The sequence below is a fragment of the Sciurus vulgaris genome (assembly GCF_902686455.1).
Source record: "Sciurus vulgaris genome assembly, chromosome: 8".
NCBI lineage: Eukaryota > Metazoa > Chordata > Mammalia > Rodentia > Sciuridae > Sciurus > Sciurus vulgaris.
In genome coordinates this window covers 14,995,943-15,017,177 of record NC_136468.1, presented here as the reverse complement: position 1 = coordinate 15,017,177, position 21,235 = coordinate 14,995,943, and the positions used below count along the sequence as shown (strand labels likewise).

At 36.5% G+C, this 21,235-nt stretch overlaps 1 protein-coding gene across 5 annotated transcripts in view; it reads right to left on the bottom strand.

The window, feature by feature from the left end:
- Positions 1 to 3,460: 3,460 nt before the first annotated feature.
- Positions 3,461 to 21,235, bottom strand: part of BRAF (B-Raf proto-oncogene, serine/threonine kinase) — a 181,606-nt gene continuing 163,831 nt past the window's right edge. For 3 of the 5 annotated variants that reach the window (XM_079150111.1, XM_079150108.1, XM_079150109.1), the window contains 3 exons: positions 18,050 to 18,184; positions 13,791 to 13,944; positions 3,461 to 7,692 (listed from right to left, as the gene is read on the bottom strand). In XM_079150111.1, the coding sequence (XP_079006237.1) occupies positions 7,670 to 7,692; positions 13,791 to 13,944; positions 18,050 to 18,184 (312 nt within the window). In that variant the 3' untranslated portion in view covers positions 3,461 to 7,669. Of the gene's footprint in view, positions 7,693 to 10,125; positions 13,945 to 18,049; positions 18,185 to 21,235 lie in introns of those variants that run through there. The other 2 variants (XM_079150112.1, XM_079150110.1) reach the window with 2 other exon arrangements.

The window sequence follows — 21,235 nt, the reverse complement described above, 5'->3', positions numbered from 1 at the left end:
CACTGAACTACATCCCCAGTCCTTGTTTTGAATAAGACTGGGCCTTGCTAGATTGCTGAAGCTGGCCTTGAACTTGCTATTCTTCTGCCTCAGCCCGAGTCACTGGGATTGTGTACCATTGTGCCTGGCCATATATTAAATTTTAACTTTACCAAACTATAGCACATACCTGGACTATGTGATTACAAAGAGAAAAGCACTTATTTTAAACTAAAGATACTTAAGGTCACAAAACTGTCAAATTGAGGGTCATCACTAGCACCTGTAAGACTGGTTACCAGTGTAGGACATGTAAGTTGGACAGCATGTATAGTGTACCATGCAGGAAGATCGATTAGCTTTAGCTTCTATTTACCAAGCAGTAATTGACACTATAAATGAAACAAAATCTATATTTTTCAGTCTCCACTGCCTCTAAGAACTACCTGACAAAACCATTAACTACTTTTTGTTATTAATGTGCTAGAAAAGTAATCCTGAAAAAGACTTCTCCATGCAGTCAATCTTTATTATAGCAATATTCGCATATTCACATCAAATACATAGAACTTTTTTGCCTTTTATATAATACAGTTTTTAAATAACTTTACACAGAAATAAATTTCTCCAATCTGATTTTCAGCTATCTTTTAAAAAATTCTCCATGCTTTCTATCCAAACTGAACAATATTTTCCATTATACAAATTTACATGAGAAAAACTCCAAAGTACAAATGAAGGGACCTGAGCAGGTAAGAGAACCAAAGTATCAGGAAGTAGGTATGGGGAAGAAGTTAAAAAAAAAAAAAATTCAAGCAAACGTGGAGGGTTGAGGGATAAGAGGGAAACATCATCCATTTGACTGAAAATAAATGTCTTTCTTATGAATTGAAAAATAAGCTTCAAAAATAGTTGCTCCATTGTAATTTTTGCAAAGCAGGTATAGAGAAGTCTGTGGACAACGAAAAAGTCCCCATCTTTTCACTGGGCCAACTCAGACTCCATGAGAGTCTTTTTAATGCTTAAGTGGAACTGAAGTGAACTAAACCCGGACCTCTGGCAGTTACAGAAAGGAATGTGTGAGTTGCCATAATGTTTGGGGTGGTGAAACAGGAGCCGTTAATTCACTGCAGTTCAATCATGAAGCATTTCCCTTTCTTCTCCCTGATAGGAGACTTGTCCTCAAATCAAGAAGTACATGAAAAGGGGGGATTTTCCTTTTCCTTGGTCTAAACCAAAGAGCAATCACAACTACCGAAGAGAATGCAGAGACGTGTTGAAGAATGGTCAAATCAATCCCCTGATCAGCTGCATGATCCCATCTTAAGAGAAGCAGCAACTGCTGAATGAGCAAAGGATCAGATGTACACCCAACAAATGGGGTTACGACAAATATCACTGTGATGTCTTTCAAATCAGGCGACATCAGGAAGGCGGAACCAAGGCTACACCATATGGCATGGCCAAAGGAAACAGGACCCAATGAATTCCATTTTCAAATGAAGGAGGGAAAAGAATACAGCGTGTGTGTGCGCGCGTGCGTGCACGCGCGCGCACAGACAGACAGACAGACAGACACACACCCTGGCATGTAAACTAATGTAACATGAAGATAAATAAGACATAAGGGTTAGCCACTTATGTTTGTAATTAACATGAATAAAAAGGCATTATGTTTACATAGCTGGTTTTAATCAGCTATGGAACATACACAAATGTATTAGGAATGATTTTTTTAAAAAAACGTTCACAGCTTAGAATAAAAAGCATACTTATTGCACTTACATTTTATTTCTGGCAATTATAGTTTATTTCTTACCCTCACATCACTTTCTCCTATTCCCCAGACTGAACTGCCACCCTACCCCATTTTGGTCGATTTTCTCTCCATTTGTGCCTAGTCTGAGAGCCCTGTTGCTTAGGCCAGTCTGCAGTTCTTTAGGTAACCATACACCACCAAAACACACGGGGTCAAAAGCTTAACACAAATGCAAAAGAGTGATTTTCAGAGCAAAACAGGACTAAGCCCCTCAACTCATAACCCCATTCCGGGCTGACAAGACTCTCCCTTTGCTGCACCTCTTCATGCATTTCTTGCCTGACTCCCCTGCGCATACACTGTAGATGGGAATCAGCGCTCATGGGTGCTGATAATGTATGCAGTCTGCCAGGAGAAGCAAATGGTTTGCACAAACATTTTTTTGATACTAACATGAATAAATATATTTCAGTTCTCTGTTTTCAAAGAGTACTTCAATCTACAGAATTCCTTACCAAAAAAATGCACCACAAAAAATGATTCACTGGTTGCATCCTCATGCACAACTGGTTATATCATTATAATTAGTCAAAATGGCTAAATGTTTTAATGAAAGTGATTTAGTAATTAATAAAACTAAATTAATTGAAATTGAAGATGCTGAAATAAAGGATCTACTTTAATCACTGTTGAGGTGGTGACTAAGTGTCCCCATGTGTTTTTCTTAACCTGTTACCCTAAGACTTTAGGACTTCAGATTCTGTCCTTTTCTACTTTCAAAAGGACTGAATTTTAATTTAAAGGTCTAAATGAAAGTGAAATTAAATTACTGGAAAATAACACAGAGCTTACTGTCTAGTGTACTGATAAAACATCTTACCAGTATTTTCACCTTTACCAGAGCTAGAAACACGGACCACAAATGCACTGGTCACTTTACTCTCCTCTGGGCAATTTACAAATCATTGCCTCTGCAGGCAGAGATGCTACTGCCCTCCTTGGGCATTAGCAATCCATCTCAGTCAAACAGCTAAAGGATGTGTTGGGGACAGTACATTGACTTCCTTGGGGGTGGTGAGGAATGAAACAAGATACAAGAATCGCACCATGAAGTATGTCCAGTTTCACACATACCCGCTAGGTTATTCACAATTCCAAAGGGCTTTCACAAAGGAAGTCTCCAGGGACTGCCCCCCTTGCCCCCCCCCCCCCCAACTCAACACCAGAGCAGGATTAGTAGCACAAGTCCAGCTTCATTTGCAGACAAGTCTGGGAGGCGAGTTTACATTTCAAACTCTGAAAATTCAGTGTCTAAGTTGGCAGCAGTACTCTACAAACTAATCAAATCAAATTCTTTCTTGCGTTTTAATTTCTCCTTTCTCATTAGGTTGATACATGACTGCTGCCCAGCATACAGTACTTCAACATTAAACTACAGCAGCTTCTTAAAATGTCTTTCAAACATTTCTGTTGTATAAAAGTTCCATGCTTTGAAGAACTGATGGAGTAGAAAAAAGTTTCTCTAGAAATGTCACTGAATTGTATTTTCAACCTAGTTGCTCTATGTGATAAATATATCTGACTATACTAGGGATTATGTGCTTTAAAAAAATAATTTTGTTCACTGAAAATTTACTTGTGTTTTCTCATTTTTTAAATGTGATTTTGGCTATAAACTCTTTAGTGCATTTATCTTTGCAGTCTAAATTGCACTCTAAAAAATTTAACACAGCTGAGTTAAACCACAGTGGCTGTTCTCTTCATAAATCACTGATTTCTGCTAAAATTTTAGCTTTTTTTTTTTTTTTTTTTATTGCATCATGAAGGCACAGTAAGATCATTTGGCAAATTGTCCAGGTATTTTTCTAGAGCCTCACCTACACCATTTCCCTGTACGACCTCTAAGCTACTTGCTATTCCTACTCTCAGTAAACTTTCCAATCCTGGCTGTGGTTTATGGCCTAACAGATGACATCTGCTGACATTCTAGCATTAAATACTTCAACTGGGACAAAAAAAGAGAATCGTGCATAAAGGGCAGTCACTCTACCCTCTTAGCTGGGCAATCTCTCATGAGTATCTGTGCAAGTGACAAAGCTGTGGCTAACTCATTATGAAGATGTGCTATCTTGCTGAGCCTACTGAAAATTAAGATCATATCACTGGTAGTAAAGCGATACCCTAACTATTTAACTCATGCAACTGACTTCAGGTTAAGATTCTGAAACGTACCTCTAAACTGACCCTGGCACCACTTCCAACAACATTCAGATACTCTTAACAACATTTTTTTTTTTTTTTTTTTTTTTTAAACAGTATCACTGCTTAAATGTATAATGCCCTTTAGGACAAAATGAGAGTGCTCAAATACAAGTACACATAAAAGTTAAAATCTTAAATCATCTTCATGTTCTAGAGCTCCTGACTTTTCATGTTTGAAGATAAATAACTATTCATTACCTCATCCTGAGGAGGTAGTTTTTTTGAAGAGGTCACCTGAACCCTGCAGCGTGTTTCAAACTAAAGCTGGAAGAGGAGGTTTGCAAAAGCCTGGCAGGGTGGGGACAAGTGAGTCTGAGGAGGGGTGTGCAGCAGCCCCAACGGTGCCTGATGTACAAGAGAACGCTGTGATACAAGAGCTGGGACACACCGCACAAGAATGAGGGTGTTTACAAAGTTGGGCTGACAGTGCTGCAGCAGCCTGGAACTATTTCATTATATAACGCTCTTCCTTCTCTAACACCAACATAAACATAACATACGAGATTTCAGCTTCTAGGATGTCTCAGTATGTCCTACTAGACTTCAAATACATTCAGGGATGGGATGTTCAGGAACCAGAATTTAAGATGCACCTAAGTACAAATGATCACATGGATTTTGTATTCACAAATCCCTTCTATAAACTGTTTTTTGGGGGTCAATAGTATTTCAGTGGCAATTTTCAGGGTCCTAGACCCTAGTTTAAAAATGAAAAAAAAAAAAAAATCCATCAGAAATACTATGTATTTAAAAACAATCTTTTACAGTTGCTTTCAATTTTTCAGAAAGCTTTGTTCTTTCTATCAAAACTGAAATACGCCCGCAGAAGGCACTGCAACCACTTAATGGACAAGACTGACAGCTACAGCCTTACGAGATGTGGGTGAAGCAGTCACATACAAATTACTCATAAAGTGCTCTGCACAAACAAAGGCTTCTTCCGTCTCTTTTCTTAGGGGCTCAACAAGTCTTTCTGCAGTCTAAGCACAAAAAGCAAAACAAAAAACCCCAAAGGAAACCCTTTTTTATGCCATTTGTAAACTAAAGAAAAAACTGATTTGATGGGACATAAGGAAGGTTTTAAACGTTTTAGTTATTTCTTAAGTTCTCTATTAAATCTCTCAAAACCCTGAGCCTGGCTTCTAGGCACAGCTTCATTTATCGGACCTGCTCCCGCTTTTCAAATGAAATAGCAATCTACTTTAAAATGAAAAGTAGGATAAAGAATATCACCCTGTATCTCATTCAGAAAACTGGAATGCTAAGCTTCCTCCATGAGCATGTTGGCTTCCTCACAGGTGCTGAGGTGGCCCTGCACGGAGGCCCAGCACACAGCAGGCTCTGCTCCTCAGCAGGACCCAAATACACATCCATGCCGCAAACCCTGCTCTCTCCAGAGAGGATCTAAGCTCTGAGCCAATCTTGGTAAAGGGAACACAGCCATATTTAAAACTGTCTGTAGAGATGTATTTAAAAAGGACAAGTAAACAAAGCTCTTCAGAAAGCGCATCATACGGACAGAAGATGTCTTTTAATTTCTAAAATTTCTAAGACACTGTTCTGCTCGTAAGAGCTAAAAACATTCCACTGGCTGGGGATGTGGCTCAGTGTAAAGCACTTGCCTGACATGCATGAAGTCCTGGGTTCCATTCCCAGCACTGCAAAACAAAACAAAAACCAAACACAAAACAATAAAGACACATCACTGTTAAAACTGATTAATAACTTCAGGATATATTCCATTCTACTGGAAAAACCTTTGATAAGTCCATGAAATTTTCAATAAGCCTTCCTCTGATTATAGATATTTTAGCAAAAAATCATCTAATAGAAGTAGGTTGAAATATAGATAGTGGGGGAGGGATTATAATATGAAAAATTTAAATAACTTCTGGTTCCCTGATTTAACTTCTGTGGAATTTCCTTCAGGTCCTTGGCTACAAACAGCTCAGCTGGGCTAAGTACATCTCATTTGATTTGAAGTCCTCAATCCTGATACGTGATTCTAGACTTCTGATAAAGGGAGATTATTTGCTATGAATACATTTGGTCACTTTCTTTGCTACTTCAGTGATGTATACTCCCCTTTAATAAAGGTCAAGGGAAACTATGACTGGGTTATATTTTCCATTTGTGCAAAGATCTTGATTTAGGTTCTCAACACCACAGGCAGTTCTTTCTATAAAAACAACTGATGATAGGCTTCACACACCCTACCTCAGTCCCGATATCCCTAAGATTTTCCTATTCTCTGCTTGGGGAACTCAGCTGCAAAATTATCCAACCTTTTGAAGACCAGGCTTGGGAAAAAAAGGAAGAAGGAGAATGAATAGAGACACCACCATTTTTATTTTAGGTTGCATATTCTAGATAAAAGACTAGAAAGTGAATGTAGGATGTAGTGTAGGAATAAATTGGAAGAAACAAGGAGATTATTAGCAAAGATGTTAGTGTGGATCCAGCAAGTACCATTAATTTAAAAATTGTAAATATTTGTCATTATGCTAAGACTCCCCATATTTAGGTAGAGAAAAGGATAATGATCTTTCTTTAAAAGTTGTTTATGTAACAAAAATACAATTTTCAGGCTATATAATTCTGATGGGAACTATTATTTTACTCCAATTAAAGCTGAAAATTATTTTCTTTTTAATAAAAATATAATAGAAGAAACTCAGAAATTAAAACCTGTACCTTACATTTAATTACATAAATTTCTCACATTCAAAACTGTTCTTCAGCAGTTTTGTAGGCTTTTAATTAGATACTGTCCATGGCATTTTGGCCCTGGACAAAGTAGCCACATAAGTACTTAGTGACTGGAAGAGCTTAGAGGAAGATATAGACTGTATTTTCCTGAGAATTTGCTACATTGTGGAGGAAACAAGTCCCCAACCCTCATCTTCATTGCTGGACCCAATGAGAAAAGAAGGCGATGTGTGCCAGCACTGTCCAGCCTGTGTGGTTAGGCAGAGCCCCAGTGAGCAAGGCAACCAGAGGCCAGAGACCTGGGAGGTCAGGAAGAAGATGCAGCATTCCCTTTTCCTCTGCCCCCACACTCTTCCTCACCTCTCAACCTCCAATTAAATAAAGAGAGCTTCGCTGTGAGAGAATTTGTCAAGGACTGAACATGTACCACACAGGAAGGGGATGCTGCATTTTTGTTCCATTCCTCAGAAATTAACCGGTGGTGGCTAGGGGAAAGAGCTCCACAACAAAATCCCAGAACAGGAAAGAGAACGATGCTTGGTGATTGAAACTGCCCATCGGATGATCAGCCACAGACTGATCTGGTGGTTAGAAGGGCAAAGTTGACTGGCAGACCTTCCATAGCAAATCTCCCAAGCTGTAGCAGCAGTTTCTTTCCATCATGCCTGACCATCAAAAGGTCAGAATTCAGGGTCTTTCCTTTCTTCCTGGGAGTGGGCAGACGTGTGCACGTGGTATTTGTGGTGAAGAAGAAACACTGGCAGCAGAGAATTCTGGTTCCTAAAACATTCTTCCCTCTTTTGTTGGAAAGGAAACTCCAGTCTGTTCCATATCAGCTTATGCACTGAAAATTTTGTATCTTTGAAAAAAAGGTTTGAGGAACAGAATTGTGTTTTGATGTTAACAAACTGTACGAACACAAGACTTAAATAAAGAGTAGATGCTGCCATGATGGTGGGACTACTTGAAGGCTGCAAATTCTCCTGTAAGGGAGGACAAGAGCTAATTTTAAAAAAGTTATCTAAAATAACCTCAAGACAGTAAAACTGCATTTAAACCTCATTGAAAGGTGACTAGTTATATACTACAAATCTAGCAACATCATCACTGGCTTAAAACCCAAAAATGGTTGAAATGCATGAAAGAAGCCATATATATATATATGTACATAGATACATATATATACACACACACCATATTTATATATGAGATAGATAAATATGGTTCAGCTATATCAATAAAATATCAAGTTTGCAGATAGTTTCCCAGCTGGGTTTGATGTGTTATGGTTCAGATCAAGCTGAAAACAGTTCCAAAACAAAATTTTAAATCAAACTGTACAATTGTACAAAGTGTCAATTTGTATAATTCTTCTCTGCTCTAAATTATCAACTCATTTTCACCTATCGTATTACAGATATAATGCCACTATTAGGAAGAAGCAGGAATTATCCTTGTTTTGCATACACCAATTTCCATATTACACATTTGACAGGAGAGGAAGTCCAGACTTTTCACTTTATAGTTAATTTTACATTTTTAACTAGAAAAATTAAATCTAGGCACTTGTCACTGAACATAATTCTCTGCATAAGGAATTCTTTAAAGCATAAGGTCCCTTTGAGGTACCATATTCCTTCAAGCCTGCCAAACGTGGGAGCTTACTGGAATTATTTTATTTTTTGTACTGGGGACTGAATCAGGGTGCTTAACCACTGACCTATATCCCTTGTCCTTTTTTTTTTTAAGACAGAATTTTCAGATTCTTTAAAAAAATTTTTTTAAGTTGTATACCGACACAATATCTTTATTTTATTTATTTATTTTTATGTGGTGCTGAGGATTGAACCCAGTGCCTCACATGTACTAGGTAAGTACTCTACCACTGAGCCACAACCACAGCCCTCCCTAGTCCTTTTTATTTTTTCTTTTGAATAGGATCCGAGTTACCAAGACTGGCCTTGAGCTTGTGATCCTCCTGCCTCAGCCTCCCAAGTAGCTAGGATTACAGGTGTGTGCCACTATGACCAGTTTATGGCATTATTTTTCATTTAACATTCTGTCTACAGCTTGTACTTGTAACTCGAGGCCAGTTCTCATTATTACATTAACACTAAAGTTAATTTCTGGGAGTTGGTTAATATTTGATAACTATTAGAACTTAGTCAGCTATAACATTATTTTTTAGATAGCAGCTTCCAATGAGGATCTAAGTAATCACTTATATGAATACACTATTAATCTAGGAAGAATCTATCCAATTTTTTATTGCTGTTAGATTCTCCCTGGTTGCAGAGAATGTCAGCATGTCCCAATGCATAACATATTACTAGTGACTGGTGACTGGCCAAACCGTAAGATTTGTATGCTGATGATATTAGCAACTGTTTGAGTGCTGGACATACGCCAGATGCCTCAACTTAACATTTTATACATATTTACATCTGATACTCATAATAATCCTATAAGGCAAATCCTATTACTTACCTTCATTTTATAGATGAGCAAGTTGAGGTTTAAAGTGGGGTCAAGTAACTTGCCCAAAAAGATCACCCAGTTAGGATTCTGTGGAATTGGAATGCTAACTCAGGTGCTGACTCCAAAGACTAAGGTTCTCAACAATTAACAAGCCCCTGAACAATTTTTAATAATTATTTTCCCACACTGAATACAACTACTAATTGAACTGCAGATAATCCTTATTTCTATCCAAGGAGTCCTCTTAATAAGCAATTAACCAAGGTATTGCTAAATTGAAGATCAGGGGAAGGGTAAAAGAATTATTACCTTAAAGTTAAAAGGATTAAGGAATTTTGCACTGATTAAGAGGAAGATCTGAATTATTACTAAGACTTTGGAGAGTAAAGTATTTAGAGCACAACCACAGGAAGCTATTATGTTAATAGAAACTTGGAATACACAAGCATACTCATCATCACTGCTTAGTTTTGGGTACATTTTGGTTTTAAGGTTATTTTTCAGTATCTTAATTTCTTTAAAATGACTTGCAATATTCTTGAGTAGTGACTGTATCTAGCACAATTCAATGTGAAAATAAGTTTTAGATAACATTCCATTTTGTTGAGCACTGCTCTATTCTATAAACTTAAAATATTAGCCTTAAAAATAAACCACCCCCAAAGAATAACATCAACAAACTCCAAATCTAATATGAGTAAAGCAAACACTAAAAATAATCCTACTAAGTCTACTGCTTCTAATTAAATGCAGTTTTTTCATAATCAGATTTTGGGTGGGTGGGTAGAAGAGACAAAAAGAACTTACAGTTTAGGAAGCAATAAAATAAGACTTTATGAATGTCCCTGAAATCACAGAGAATTTTAAAGAAAAGATGGGAATAATAGGTGATGAATCTGTTTTTGAAAAAACAAAAACAAAAACAAACAAACAAAAAAAAAAACCCATTCTAATTTCTTCTTGCATATCTGGGAATCTCTAGGTTCCACCTCTTACCTATTTTACTTGAATTCAGGGGAAACTCTGGTTGTGTGAAGTAATTTGAAGTGAAACATCTGCTACCTTTTGTGACTTTTTGAAAATCTTGGTATATCACCTGAACTCATCAAAAAATTAAACTAAAACATCACGTTTTTCTTTCTCCTTTCTGGATGAGGATAACCTAAGCTCTTATTTTCCATTGGACTTTATTTAGGAACAGGGCGGAGAACTACTTGGAAAGACTTTAAAAACAACAAGACCTTGTGATTTCAGATACCTCAAATATCATGATTTATTTGAAAGCTAAGGACTCTGTTAACTAGTTTACGAAAAATCTAAAAGGTTATTCCTTATACAAATCCATCACTGCAGGGGACAAATGAAACCAGAGTAAGCCCCATTGACTTTTTGTGATGACCTTTCAGGCAGTTTCAAAAGGATAAGAAACATTCTGGCATACACACCCTGAGCTGCTTGAATTCACAGAGAAACAGCACGAGGAAGGTGGAATACTTGGTAAAATGAAAAGTGCTATGGAAATGCTTAATACTTTAGTAATTCTCAAAAAGGACTATAACTGGTAGTACTCATTTCATAATATATAAGAAAAGGCAGACTATTTTCTTGAGTTGAGAGTGACCCATTTGAGAGAGAGGACTTTTAGGCTAGAGTGTTAAACAGCCACACTGTAGGATGATTTTAACTGGTTTAGAATTTAAATGGCTAATATTATAATACCTGAAAACAAACAAACCTGAATGAAGCATGTGATTAAATTCTGTGGTCTTTAAATTACTTATATCAAAACAAATCTTATACCTTATCAATGACTCTTAAAAATTTTAAAACGTGGAGCTGAAGAAATAGCTCCCACTGGAGAGCACTTGCTAAATAAGTATGCACAAGGACCCCGGTTCGAATTCCCAGGCCATCGGGGGGGAGAAAAAAAAAATTTTTTTTTAAATGTAAAACAAATTTTATAACAAGGTTGCCTTCTGAAGAAGGAAATCAACTTTACTGAAAAAATATCTAGGGCAAGGTCTTAGCAAAGAAATGATCAATTACAAAAGAATGAGTATCCTGTTTCAATTACTGAGTGAAAGAATAGCTCCACATATGCTTAGGAAAAATTGTTTTTCCTTTTTTGGAGACTATATCTAAAGCTTAGCATAAAACAACAAATAGAGAGGGAAGCTGATTTAAGTCTAAAGATTCCTATTTCTCTGATCTAAACATCTCACTTGCCGTATTTCCATATTTTTAACGTTCTTCCACTAATATAAGGGACATTAAATTACTATGCAACCTCTGGAGGCATGCTCCAGTGTCTATAGACACGATGAGTTCCTAAGTAGCGCAACAGGGTTTAGCAATGCTCACTTGGCAAAAAGACCAAGACAGAAAGGAAAGAAGTCAAATGTAGATGGGGGGAATGGGGTGGTGGTGGTAGTGTTTCCTGGGCTGGATAGTGTTAGAAAGAAAGTAAGAAAGGAACAAGTGAGGCAGGTATACTGGAAGATGACAGAAAGAGCTCTATCAATAAAAAGATCCTTTAAATGCATGAGGCCCTGGGTCAACCTTCAGCAATGCAAAAATAAAATAAAAACAAAAACAAAACAAAAAGCCCCTTGATCTTTATTTCGAAATTCCCAAAACTTTTTTGAGCACTCCACAGACTAAGTCAATTTTGTAAAAACTTTGCCAGGTGCCTGCTGTTCTTTTTGTGAATACACACAAGTTTACTATTACCCCTCCTATCTTTAGAGTCACTGGAGGTTTTAGAAATCATTCACTTTGATGTTTTACTACATGTTACATTCTTTTATCCTTTTCTTATTTTTTAAATATGAAAATGTTATTTTCTACTATCTTGATAGGTACTAATCAATATATAAAGTCATAATGGCAATGCCTATCTTTTTTTTTTTTTTTTTTTTTGGTACCAGGGATTAAACCCAGTGGGGCTTAACTACTAAACCACATCCTCAGTCCTTACTTTTTATTTTGAGAACTAAGTTGCTTAGGGTCTTGATAAATTGCTGAGGCTGGCTTTGAACTTGTGATCCTCCTGCCTGAGTCTCCAGAGCCTCTGGAGTTACAGGTGTGCACCACTAGGTCTGGTGCAATGATGCCTATCTTAAGTTATTCAAATGAGGGGCAAAAGGTATGCCACAGTTATTAAGGAGTGGTTTTCCTGGATGAAAGCTACCTATGCAAACAAAGTGTTTCAGAAGTTTATCTGTGGTATTTAACAACTAAGTTGTCATTAATTTACAATTTTCTCAGTTTTTTTCTTTATTGACTTTGAAGAAGGATAGCATGTATGCAGATGTCTGTCTGCTGGAATAACTTTCAGCTGCTGCTGTATTTAAAAAATTAGCACAAATCCAAATTGAGTAAGTGAAGATGTAGTTAAGAGGCTAGGTTTTGTTTTGAGACTGACTATAAGTAGAGATGGCAGTATCTTTGATAAGAACACAATACTGCTTCCCTACTTTTTGATTTCCTTTGTATCACAGTAGGAATGTACTGAATGAATGCCACATTATAGTCATTTTGTACACAAGAAAATGTGAGCATTAGAAGAAATTCATGTTGTGGAATGCAAAAAAGAGCAAGCATTCATCAAGAGCAGAATCTTGCTGGACAAAGGATACAAAGGGGACAGAAATTTTATGATGCACAACGATAAGATGATTATTATAATATAGATCACAAGAGATAAGTATATTCTAAAGTAATAACTAAAAAAAAAAAACCCCATTACCTGATTATTTGGCAATCAGAATTAGCTAAAGTTCTTAGAAAATTCTGTGAAGTTATTTTTGAGAAAAGAAGATGAGAATAAGAATAAAGGGGCAATGCATTTCTGTTTATGTAAGACATCCTTTATATATAAAGAAAATTTATCTAAAAGGAATTCCAATTTGTAACACTTTCCCACTAAAATTCCAAAGTTAAACTGTTTTACTCATGTCAAACACGCCACTCTTCAGCAATATCTTTGGTTATTTGCACTCATAATTTATTAAAAGAAATTTAGTCTATTGCTTTAAGGGGATAAACATCCAAATTTTCTATAAAGGAGTAAAAAGAAAGTTATAGAAAAAATATTAAATAGAATAGAAACAGGATTATTCAATTCCAGTGGTCCCTAAATTAGATCTGCTTTGGTTTGCCCTATCTGACATAAGCTAACCTACTGTCAACTTCTCACCTGTGAACAAGCATCTCTTCTGGCATCCCTAATGATGACTGACAGCTAATAACAAAAGCTGCATGAGAAAACTGAGGTTTAATTAGAATAACCAACTGAATGAAACAAACTCAGAACAGAAAATCAAGTCTCTGGATGAGGCACTGCCAGTTTTCAGCCATGTTGTGTGTTTTCACCTGTGGTTAAATCCAATATTAGGGTATGGATTTTAGACTGGAAAAAAATTTTACCTATTATTTAAATATACAAGTGTTCTTTGGCTCATCTTAAAAAAGGAAAGAAAGGAAAAAAATATCCTGTTCAATATAACATATAAGCAAACACAAGTCCATTTATTTTCTTTTTGTTGCTACCCGCCTTTAATTCCTCACTCATTTAATTTGTTTCAGTGGACAGGAAACGCACCATATCCCCCTGCTTGGATGGGTGTTTTTGGAGAAGCACAAGCATAGAGACTAAAATCCTCTGTTTGGAAACCAGCCCGATTCAAGGAGGGTTCTGATGCACTGCGGTGAATTTTTGGCAATGAGCGGGCCAGCAGCTCAATAGAGGCGAGAATCTATGAAAAAAGAAAACAAACAAACAAAAAGAAATCAGAAAGCAGAATGAAAATCTGGGTGGGATATATCTTTAAGAGCCTCCTCATAGAAGAAAATACCTGAAGTCTCATTGTTTTTAGTATTATAAATGCCTGGAAAAATGGAAGCTGGTATTTTTCCTTAAAAAACAAAAACAAAAACAAAAAACAAAAAAACAAAGCCATCTACCATGATACTACAACCTTTATTTCTGTAAACTGAATGGGGAAAGTAACTCAGAGCTTTTGTTTATATTTTAGATCAGTAAATAATAAAAATTTAAAACCAATTATATAGTTGTTTGGCACAGACCACAAGTCCCTTTTGGAAAGAAGATGGAATATAATAAGTGAGCACCCCCACATGGCTAACTCTGAACAGAACAACAGAGCAACTTATCCTTTAAAAAAACACACATGTAAATAAGACCACACTGACCTAGACTACTGGTGGCACTTTTCGTAAGTGACAAATGAAGGATGAAGGATTCTACAAATAGGTAACAATACACAAAGCAGAGAAATTCAGATATTTTAAGGTACAAAGAAACATGATATGAAAGTATACAGCATGATAATGCACGTTTATAATCGTGGACATGTACAAAGGGCTTGGCACAATGCCAGGCACAAAGTACTCAATGAAATTTTAGCAGTCATTATCATTATTACTATTATTACTGTTCTGAACTACCAAAACTATTTTTCAAGTCAAACTACAATATTTTATAGTGACTAGTATAAGAAAAGTAAGGAATTTTTTTTTCTTTTTTTGGCATTGCTGGGGATTGAACCCAGGACCTTGTGCTTGCGAGGCAAGAACTTTACCAACTGAGCTATACCCCCAGTCCCTAGTGACTAGTATAAGAAGGCAAAGAAGTAAGCAATGTCATAAAAAATTTGCAAATTCTAAAACATGTAAATTAAAATTTACATGGGTACAGTAGTGCATGCCTGTAATCACAGTTACTGAGGAGGATTTAAAGTTCAAGGCCAGCCTTGGCAACTTAGTGAGACCCAGTCACAAAATAAAACAGGGGTTAGGAATGTAGCTCAGTGATAAATGTGCCTCCAGGTTTAATCACTAGTGTCTAAGTGAATGAATAAATGAATACAAATATAAAAAGCAGAAAGTGTAAGGTTCTTTAAATCCCATCCTCTAGGGATAATCATTGTTAAAATTTTTCTGGACCTTTCCTATACATACATACATACATATAAAACCAGAGCCCATCTTCACTACCTTTGGTATCATACTACACACATTTTCCTCATTGTTTTCGTTTTCCTCACTGATAATCCATGCCATCTACACAAAGTTACCTTCATTTTTATGTCTTTAAATTTAACTTATTAAACATTTCTTATATACCCTACTGATCATCCTGCCTCAGCTTCTTGAGTTGCTGGAATTGCAGGTGTGTGCCACCATGGCCAGTTCTTTTTTACTTATTATCTTGTATATTGCAAATATTCATCTTTGTTATATATGCTACAATAGCCAGGTGTGGTGGCATATGCCTGTAATCCCAGTGGCTTGGGAAGCTGAGACAGGATTGCAGGTTCAAGTGTAGCTTCAGCAACTTAGTGAGGCCCTATCTCAAAATGAAAAAGAAAAACAATTAAAAAAAAAAAAAGGTTTGGGGATGTAGCTCAGTGGTAAAGTGACCCTGGGTTAAATTTACCAAAAAATATATATTTTTAACTTTCAATAATATTTTTTACTATGTAGAAATTAAAAAAAATTTAATGCAGTCATATACATTAAACTTTATTAACTTCTGCCTTTTGTTTAGGAAAGCCTTTCCTTCTTTAACACTATAAAAATGATTTCAGGGGCAGAGGATATAGCTCAGACAGTAGTGTGCTTGCCTTGCAAGCATAAGGCCCTGGGTTCAATCCCCAGCACTGTAAAAAAAAAAAAAAAAAAAAAAAAAAAAAAGATTTCATATTTTATAATTGTTTTACATATAGATCTGTAGCCATTTAGGATTTATGTGGCACAAAATTATATGGTGTGAAAAGACAACCTCTAACAAGCTGTGTATGGTAGCACATGCCTGTAATCCCAGCTACTTGGGAAGCTGAGGCAGGAGGATTACCAAGTTCAAGGCCAGCTTCAGCAACTTGGGGAAACCCTGTATCAAAAAAAACAAAAAAACAAAAAAACAAAAAACAAAGGGGGGTGGGGGACAACCTACAAAATAGGGCTGGGGCTGTAGATCAGTGGTAGAATGCCCTGAGTTTAATTCCCAGTAAAATACACACACATACACACACAGAAAAAACAACAAACAAAAACAAACCTGTAATGAAAATTTAGATATAATACTTAAAGGGGTAGCCTCCACTAATCTAGAAAATTCATATTCACATATGCATTTCACTTTTTGATACCACGAAATGAATGAAATTGTATACTTAGAAGTATGAACAATTCTGTCCCTTTAAATAAGAAACATTAGCACCTGGGATGTAAAAAGAGATCATGGTACTGGGCCAAGCTGCCGCTGTTCAACTTTGGTCTTTCACTTTGATAGTCTCAAACCAGATGTTTTCCGAGTTAAAAACAAAACTAAACCAAGCCAGGCCAAAGCGAGGCAAAGCAAACCAAAATATCCCAAAATTCTTTCTCAAAGTAGTAGTAACTCAGAGTCCTAGAACATAAAACATTTACCTACCCATTTAACCACTAGCCTCCTCCTCCTTTTCTGAGGCAACCCTTAACTTTTGCTACAACCATCAATTCTACCTTCTTTAACTCTTTAGAGAAGACAAATTTGGGGATAAAAAATAAAAGATGAGTGAATCTCACTTCCGTAAAGGTGACTTATCTAAGTACCCCAATTAGGACTGATATTCAAAGGCATGAGGGTCCACAAAGAAACGTCCCAGCAATGATGATGACAGATTAACTATGGGAGTTAACACTTCCCACTTGAAACTTCTGATTTGTCATGGTGTATTTACACAGCGTTATCAGGAAGTTCCTAAGCATAAGAAAATGCTGCATTTATATAATAACATCTATTACAGCTAAATGCTCTAAACTTGTTACCTTAGTTTCAGTTCTTTGTGATGCTTACTTCTTTTTTTCTTTCTTGATTTTTGTTTGAGGTGGACTTTAGATATGTTGCCCAGGCTGACCTCAAACTCCAAGGTTAAAGTGATCCCTCTACCTTAGCCTCCCAAGTAAGTGACACCACACTGGCTGTTTCTGTGGCTTACTAAAGATGATTAACTTTAGCCTCACGACAGGAAAAGATAAAAAAGCAATGAATAGTTATAAAGAATCATGAAAAGCAGATCGCTCTCACTGCTTTTTCTTTCTGTCCCTGGAGGGCATTTCCCTTAAAAAGACAGTACAAAAGGGAAGCTTGTAACCCGTTTATCATCAAGAACAAGCAACAATTCACAAAGTATGGTTTGTGGACCTCTAAAAGGTCCACAGGTCAAAACTATTTTCGTAACAATATTAAGATATTATTATTATTATTATTATTATTTTTTGGGTGGTGCTGGGGATTGAACTCAGGGTCTTGGGCATTTGAGGCAAACACTATATTGACTGAATTATATCTCCAACCCTATTATTTGCCTTTTTACTGTCATTTTACAAGTCAAGATTTCGAATTGCATCATAATACAAAAGTAAAAAATCCAGTTTTTTTTTTTTTTTTTTTTTTTAAAGACATCTGAAAAAGAATGTAAAACAATACCATTTTTCCCACTATAATTATTTTGGTTTGGAAAATAGTATTTATTACTTATGTAAGCAAAAGTGCTTACATAAGCATAAGTAAGCATAAGTGCTTGGGGGTCTTTCATGATTTCTAAATGTATAAAAAGAGCTGGGACCAAAAAGTTTGAGAATTGTTAGATAAATGCAGTTCTGAATGTTTGTGTTAGGATCTCAAACTTCTGCTTGACTTTCATAAAGTAATCATCATGTGTTTACCTATCTGGAGGCTGCACATAGGCACATAGAATCTAAACCTATGAAATACAAACTGTGCTTTATGGAGTGCTCAAAAATCTGCCTCTGAATGTTAGGCTATTCTTTTATTAGCACAAAGTTTTTTCTTACTTGGGGAAAGAGTGGTCTTTCATCTCTTTTCTTTTTGAGGCACTCTGCCATTAATCTCTTCATGGCTTTTGGACAGTTACTCCGTACCTTACTGAGATCTGGGGATAGGTATCCTCGTCCCACCATAAAAATTATCTGGAGAGAAAAATAAAGGCAAATCACAAAACCTTTTATATAAGTTAAAATACACAAATAATGAAAATTCAATAAGCTCCACACTTAAGACATTTGTACTTTTCTAAACATACATTATGCTTTGAAAAAACCAACACTGCTAGTATTTGGATGCCCATACTTCAGACTGTAGAATACTCATACCTAATGGGCTGCAAGTTGAAATCTTCATGACCTGGGGCTGCACAAAGGGCTCTTAATCCCTGTGCTTCTAGTCTCTCCTTATACTGTCATGTTCCCACTGACAGTAACTGTGAAACACACAGAGCTAATAGTGTTTCTTCCTTCCTTAAAAAAAAGGGTTACTGAGTACTTGCCCTAATTGTTGGGCATTAGGCTACTAACTCCTTTGTATATGTGTAGCATTTGGTTACAGGACCTTAGAACCACAGCCTCCCTCCAGAGAAGAGAAGGTGAAGCCTTTCAGTTCTTTTAAGGGCGGACAGAAACAGGTGTTAGGAGTCTTGGAACTCTGGGAAGAGAGGACCTTGAGAGAGGGAGTTTTGATCTTAGAGGGAACAGGTCCAAGATGGCTAGAATAGATGCAAGGGTAGAGGAAACTCGTAAGAAAGACCACCTTCTGGGCAGAGTTGATGAATTTTAGATATATTCAAGTTTAATATCTTATTTCCTGGTTGGTGTCAAATAACCCTTGTTAACTATGAGCCTAAAGTAAAGTTTTAGTTGCAATGTGATCTCTATGGTACAGTTAAAAGGATGAGGCTTGGGAAGAGATATTGAGGGGAACACAGATTTCTTCCATTTTGCCCTCTTCTGAAGTGAGGATGAATCATACATTAATGGAGGAAAGAGTCTCAGGATTCTAGCAGGAACTTGGAATAACACCTTGGAGAGAAAGGTGACCATAGCAACAACCAGGAAAAAATAAAGCACTTAACAAAGCGGTCTTCAAAGTTGAGAAACAGTCTGGATTGCCTACATTCATAGATGACAGCAGTTCAGACATAGTAACTTGGCTATCAATGGAAAAGGTAGCCCTGAAAGGCCAAAAAAACTCTGGGACACTTCAATTATAGATGTTATCTAATTTAACGCTCAAAATAATTCTAACAATGTAGGTATCAAACCTTTTTACAAATTAGGAACCCAAAGCCCAAATGAATCAAAGAATGTGTCCAAGATAATACAGCTATATAATAAGAATCTGGAGCTGGGCATGGTGACTGTAATAATCTGTAATAATTAATAATAATCCTATAACAATCTCAGTGATTTAGGAGGCTGAGGTAGGAGGAGGATCATAAGTTCAAGGTCAGCCTGGGCAATTTAGTAACACCTGTCTCAAAAATAAAAAAATGTTGTGGATATAGCTCGGTGGTAAAGTCACCCTGGGTTCGATCTCAAGTACTAAGTAAATAAATAAATAAACAAATAAACAAATAGGGTAAGACCATTCCAACAGAAATATTTAACCAAATTTATACGGCCTCAGCTCCTTCTCATGCGCATGTGAAATCCAGGTGAATTGAAGGCCTAACTAAAATTAATCTTGCTCATCATACCTCTCCTTTCACCCCAAGAAATGAAAACTCCCTCCTTCCCACCAACAGCTGTTATAACTTTTATTTCATTATACAGTTATTAATCTTTTTGTGACTATGTAAATTCCCCAATGAAACTATGGGTCCTTATAGGGCAGGGATTATGTCTCATATATATGCCTATCTTCTTCTTTATTTGTATTATTTATTTATTTATTTGGTACTGAGTACTGAACCAGGGGCACTTTATCACTATGCTACATCCCTAGTTCTGTTTACTTTTTATTTTTGAGACAGGGTCTTGTGAACTTGTTGAGGGTCTACATTGCTGCAGCTGTCCTCAAACTTGTGATCCTCCTGCCTAAGCCTACTGAGCTGCTGGGATCACAGGCATGTGCCACTATGCCCTATTCTCTTTTCTTTTTAAAATCTGTACTATCTCTGTCTCCAACATTTAACAATCTTCTGTATCCAATAGGTTTTGAATGTTTAAGTTAACAACTTCTTAAGGCGAATGACAAAATTTTGCTCATTGATTAGCCATGTCATAAACTGTATTCTTCAAACTAGGGTAAAAGATCCCTGAGGCTACATGAAGACTCTACCAGAAGTAAACAGACACAGTAGTTTTAAGGGAATTAATTTCTAATCTACTTACCTACATTCCCTTTCAAATAACTGACTTGCCCAAGAACCACTCAACTCAGGTCAAAGTGTAAATCTTACCCTCTTTTCCTTTTCTCCCCTGCTGGAACTGTCCTACTTTACAAAAAAGGCTTACCTTTCATCCATATAGAATCTAATTATAGTATGTATTATTCTAGGTTGTGAAAACTCTGGAGGAATCAAAGGGATATTTCCAAATATAATCATCCAACTGAGCTATAATGAGTAAATAATAATCCCCTTTTGGATCAAAGTTGGTTTCCAAAGTTGACAACAAAATTGTCGACTGATCATTAAAATAATTTTTAAGAAATTACTATATAATAGCTGGGTGTGGTGGCACATCCCTGTAATCCCAGCAGTTTGGGAGGCTGAGGCAGGAGAATTGCAAGTTCAAAGCCAGCTTCAGCAACTTGGCAAGGCACTAAGCAACTAAGTGAGACCCTATCTCTAAGAAAAATATAAAAAGGGTTAGGGATGTGACTCAGTGGTTGAGCTCCCTTGGTTCAATCCCCAATACCAAAAAAAGTTACTGCATAATTTTTGGCATAATCTAGGAATGAGTTCAAATAACTGAGTGATATGGTATGCCCAAAAATAGAATTGGCCTTTGCCCTTTGCTCTTGGTAAGTAATCACTAAGTGTGGGGGATGTTCTCTCTTGTTTCTCTGGGGACTCTGGGTCATATCAGACAATTTATGCTAACAATGAGACTTACAGAAAGGGCTTTGGATCATTTAATATCAGCCTGACCCCTGGAGGAGCTGGAAACTGAGGTCAACTACACAAGAGTCATCTATGAAACCAAATCCTAATAAAAACTCTAGACTCTTAAGGCCCAGGA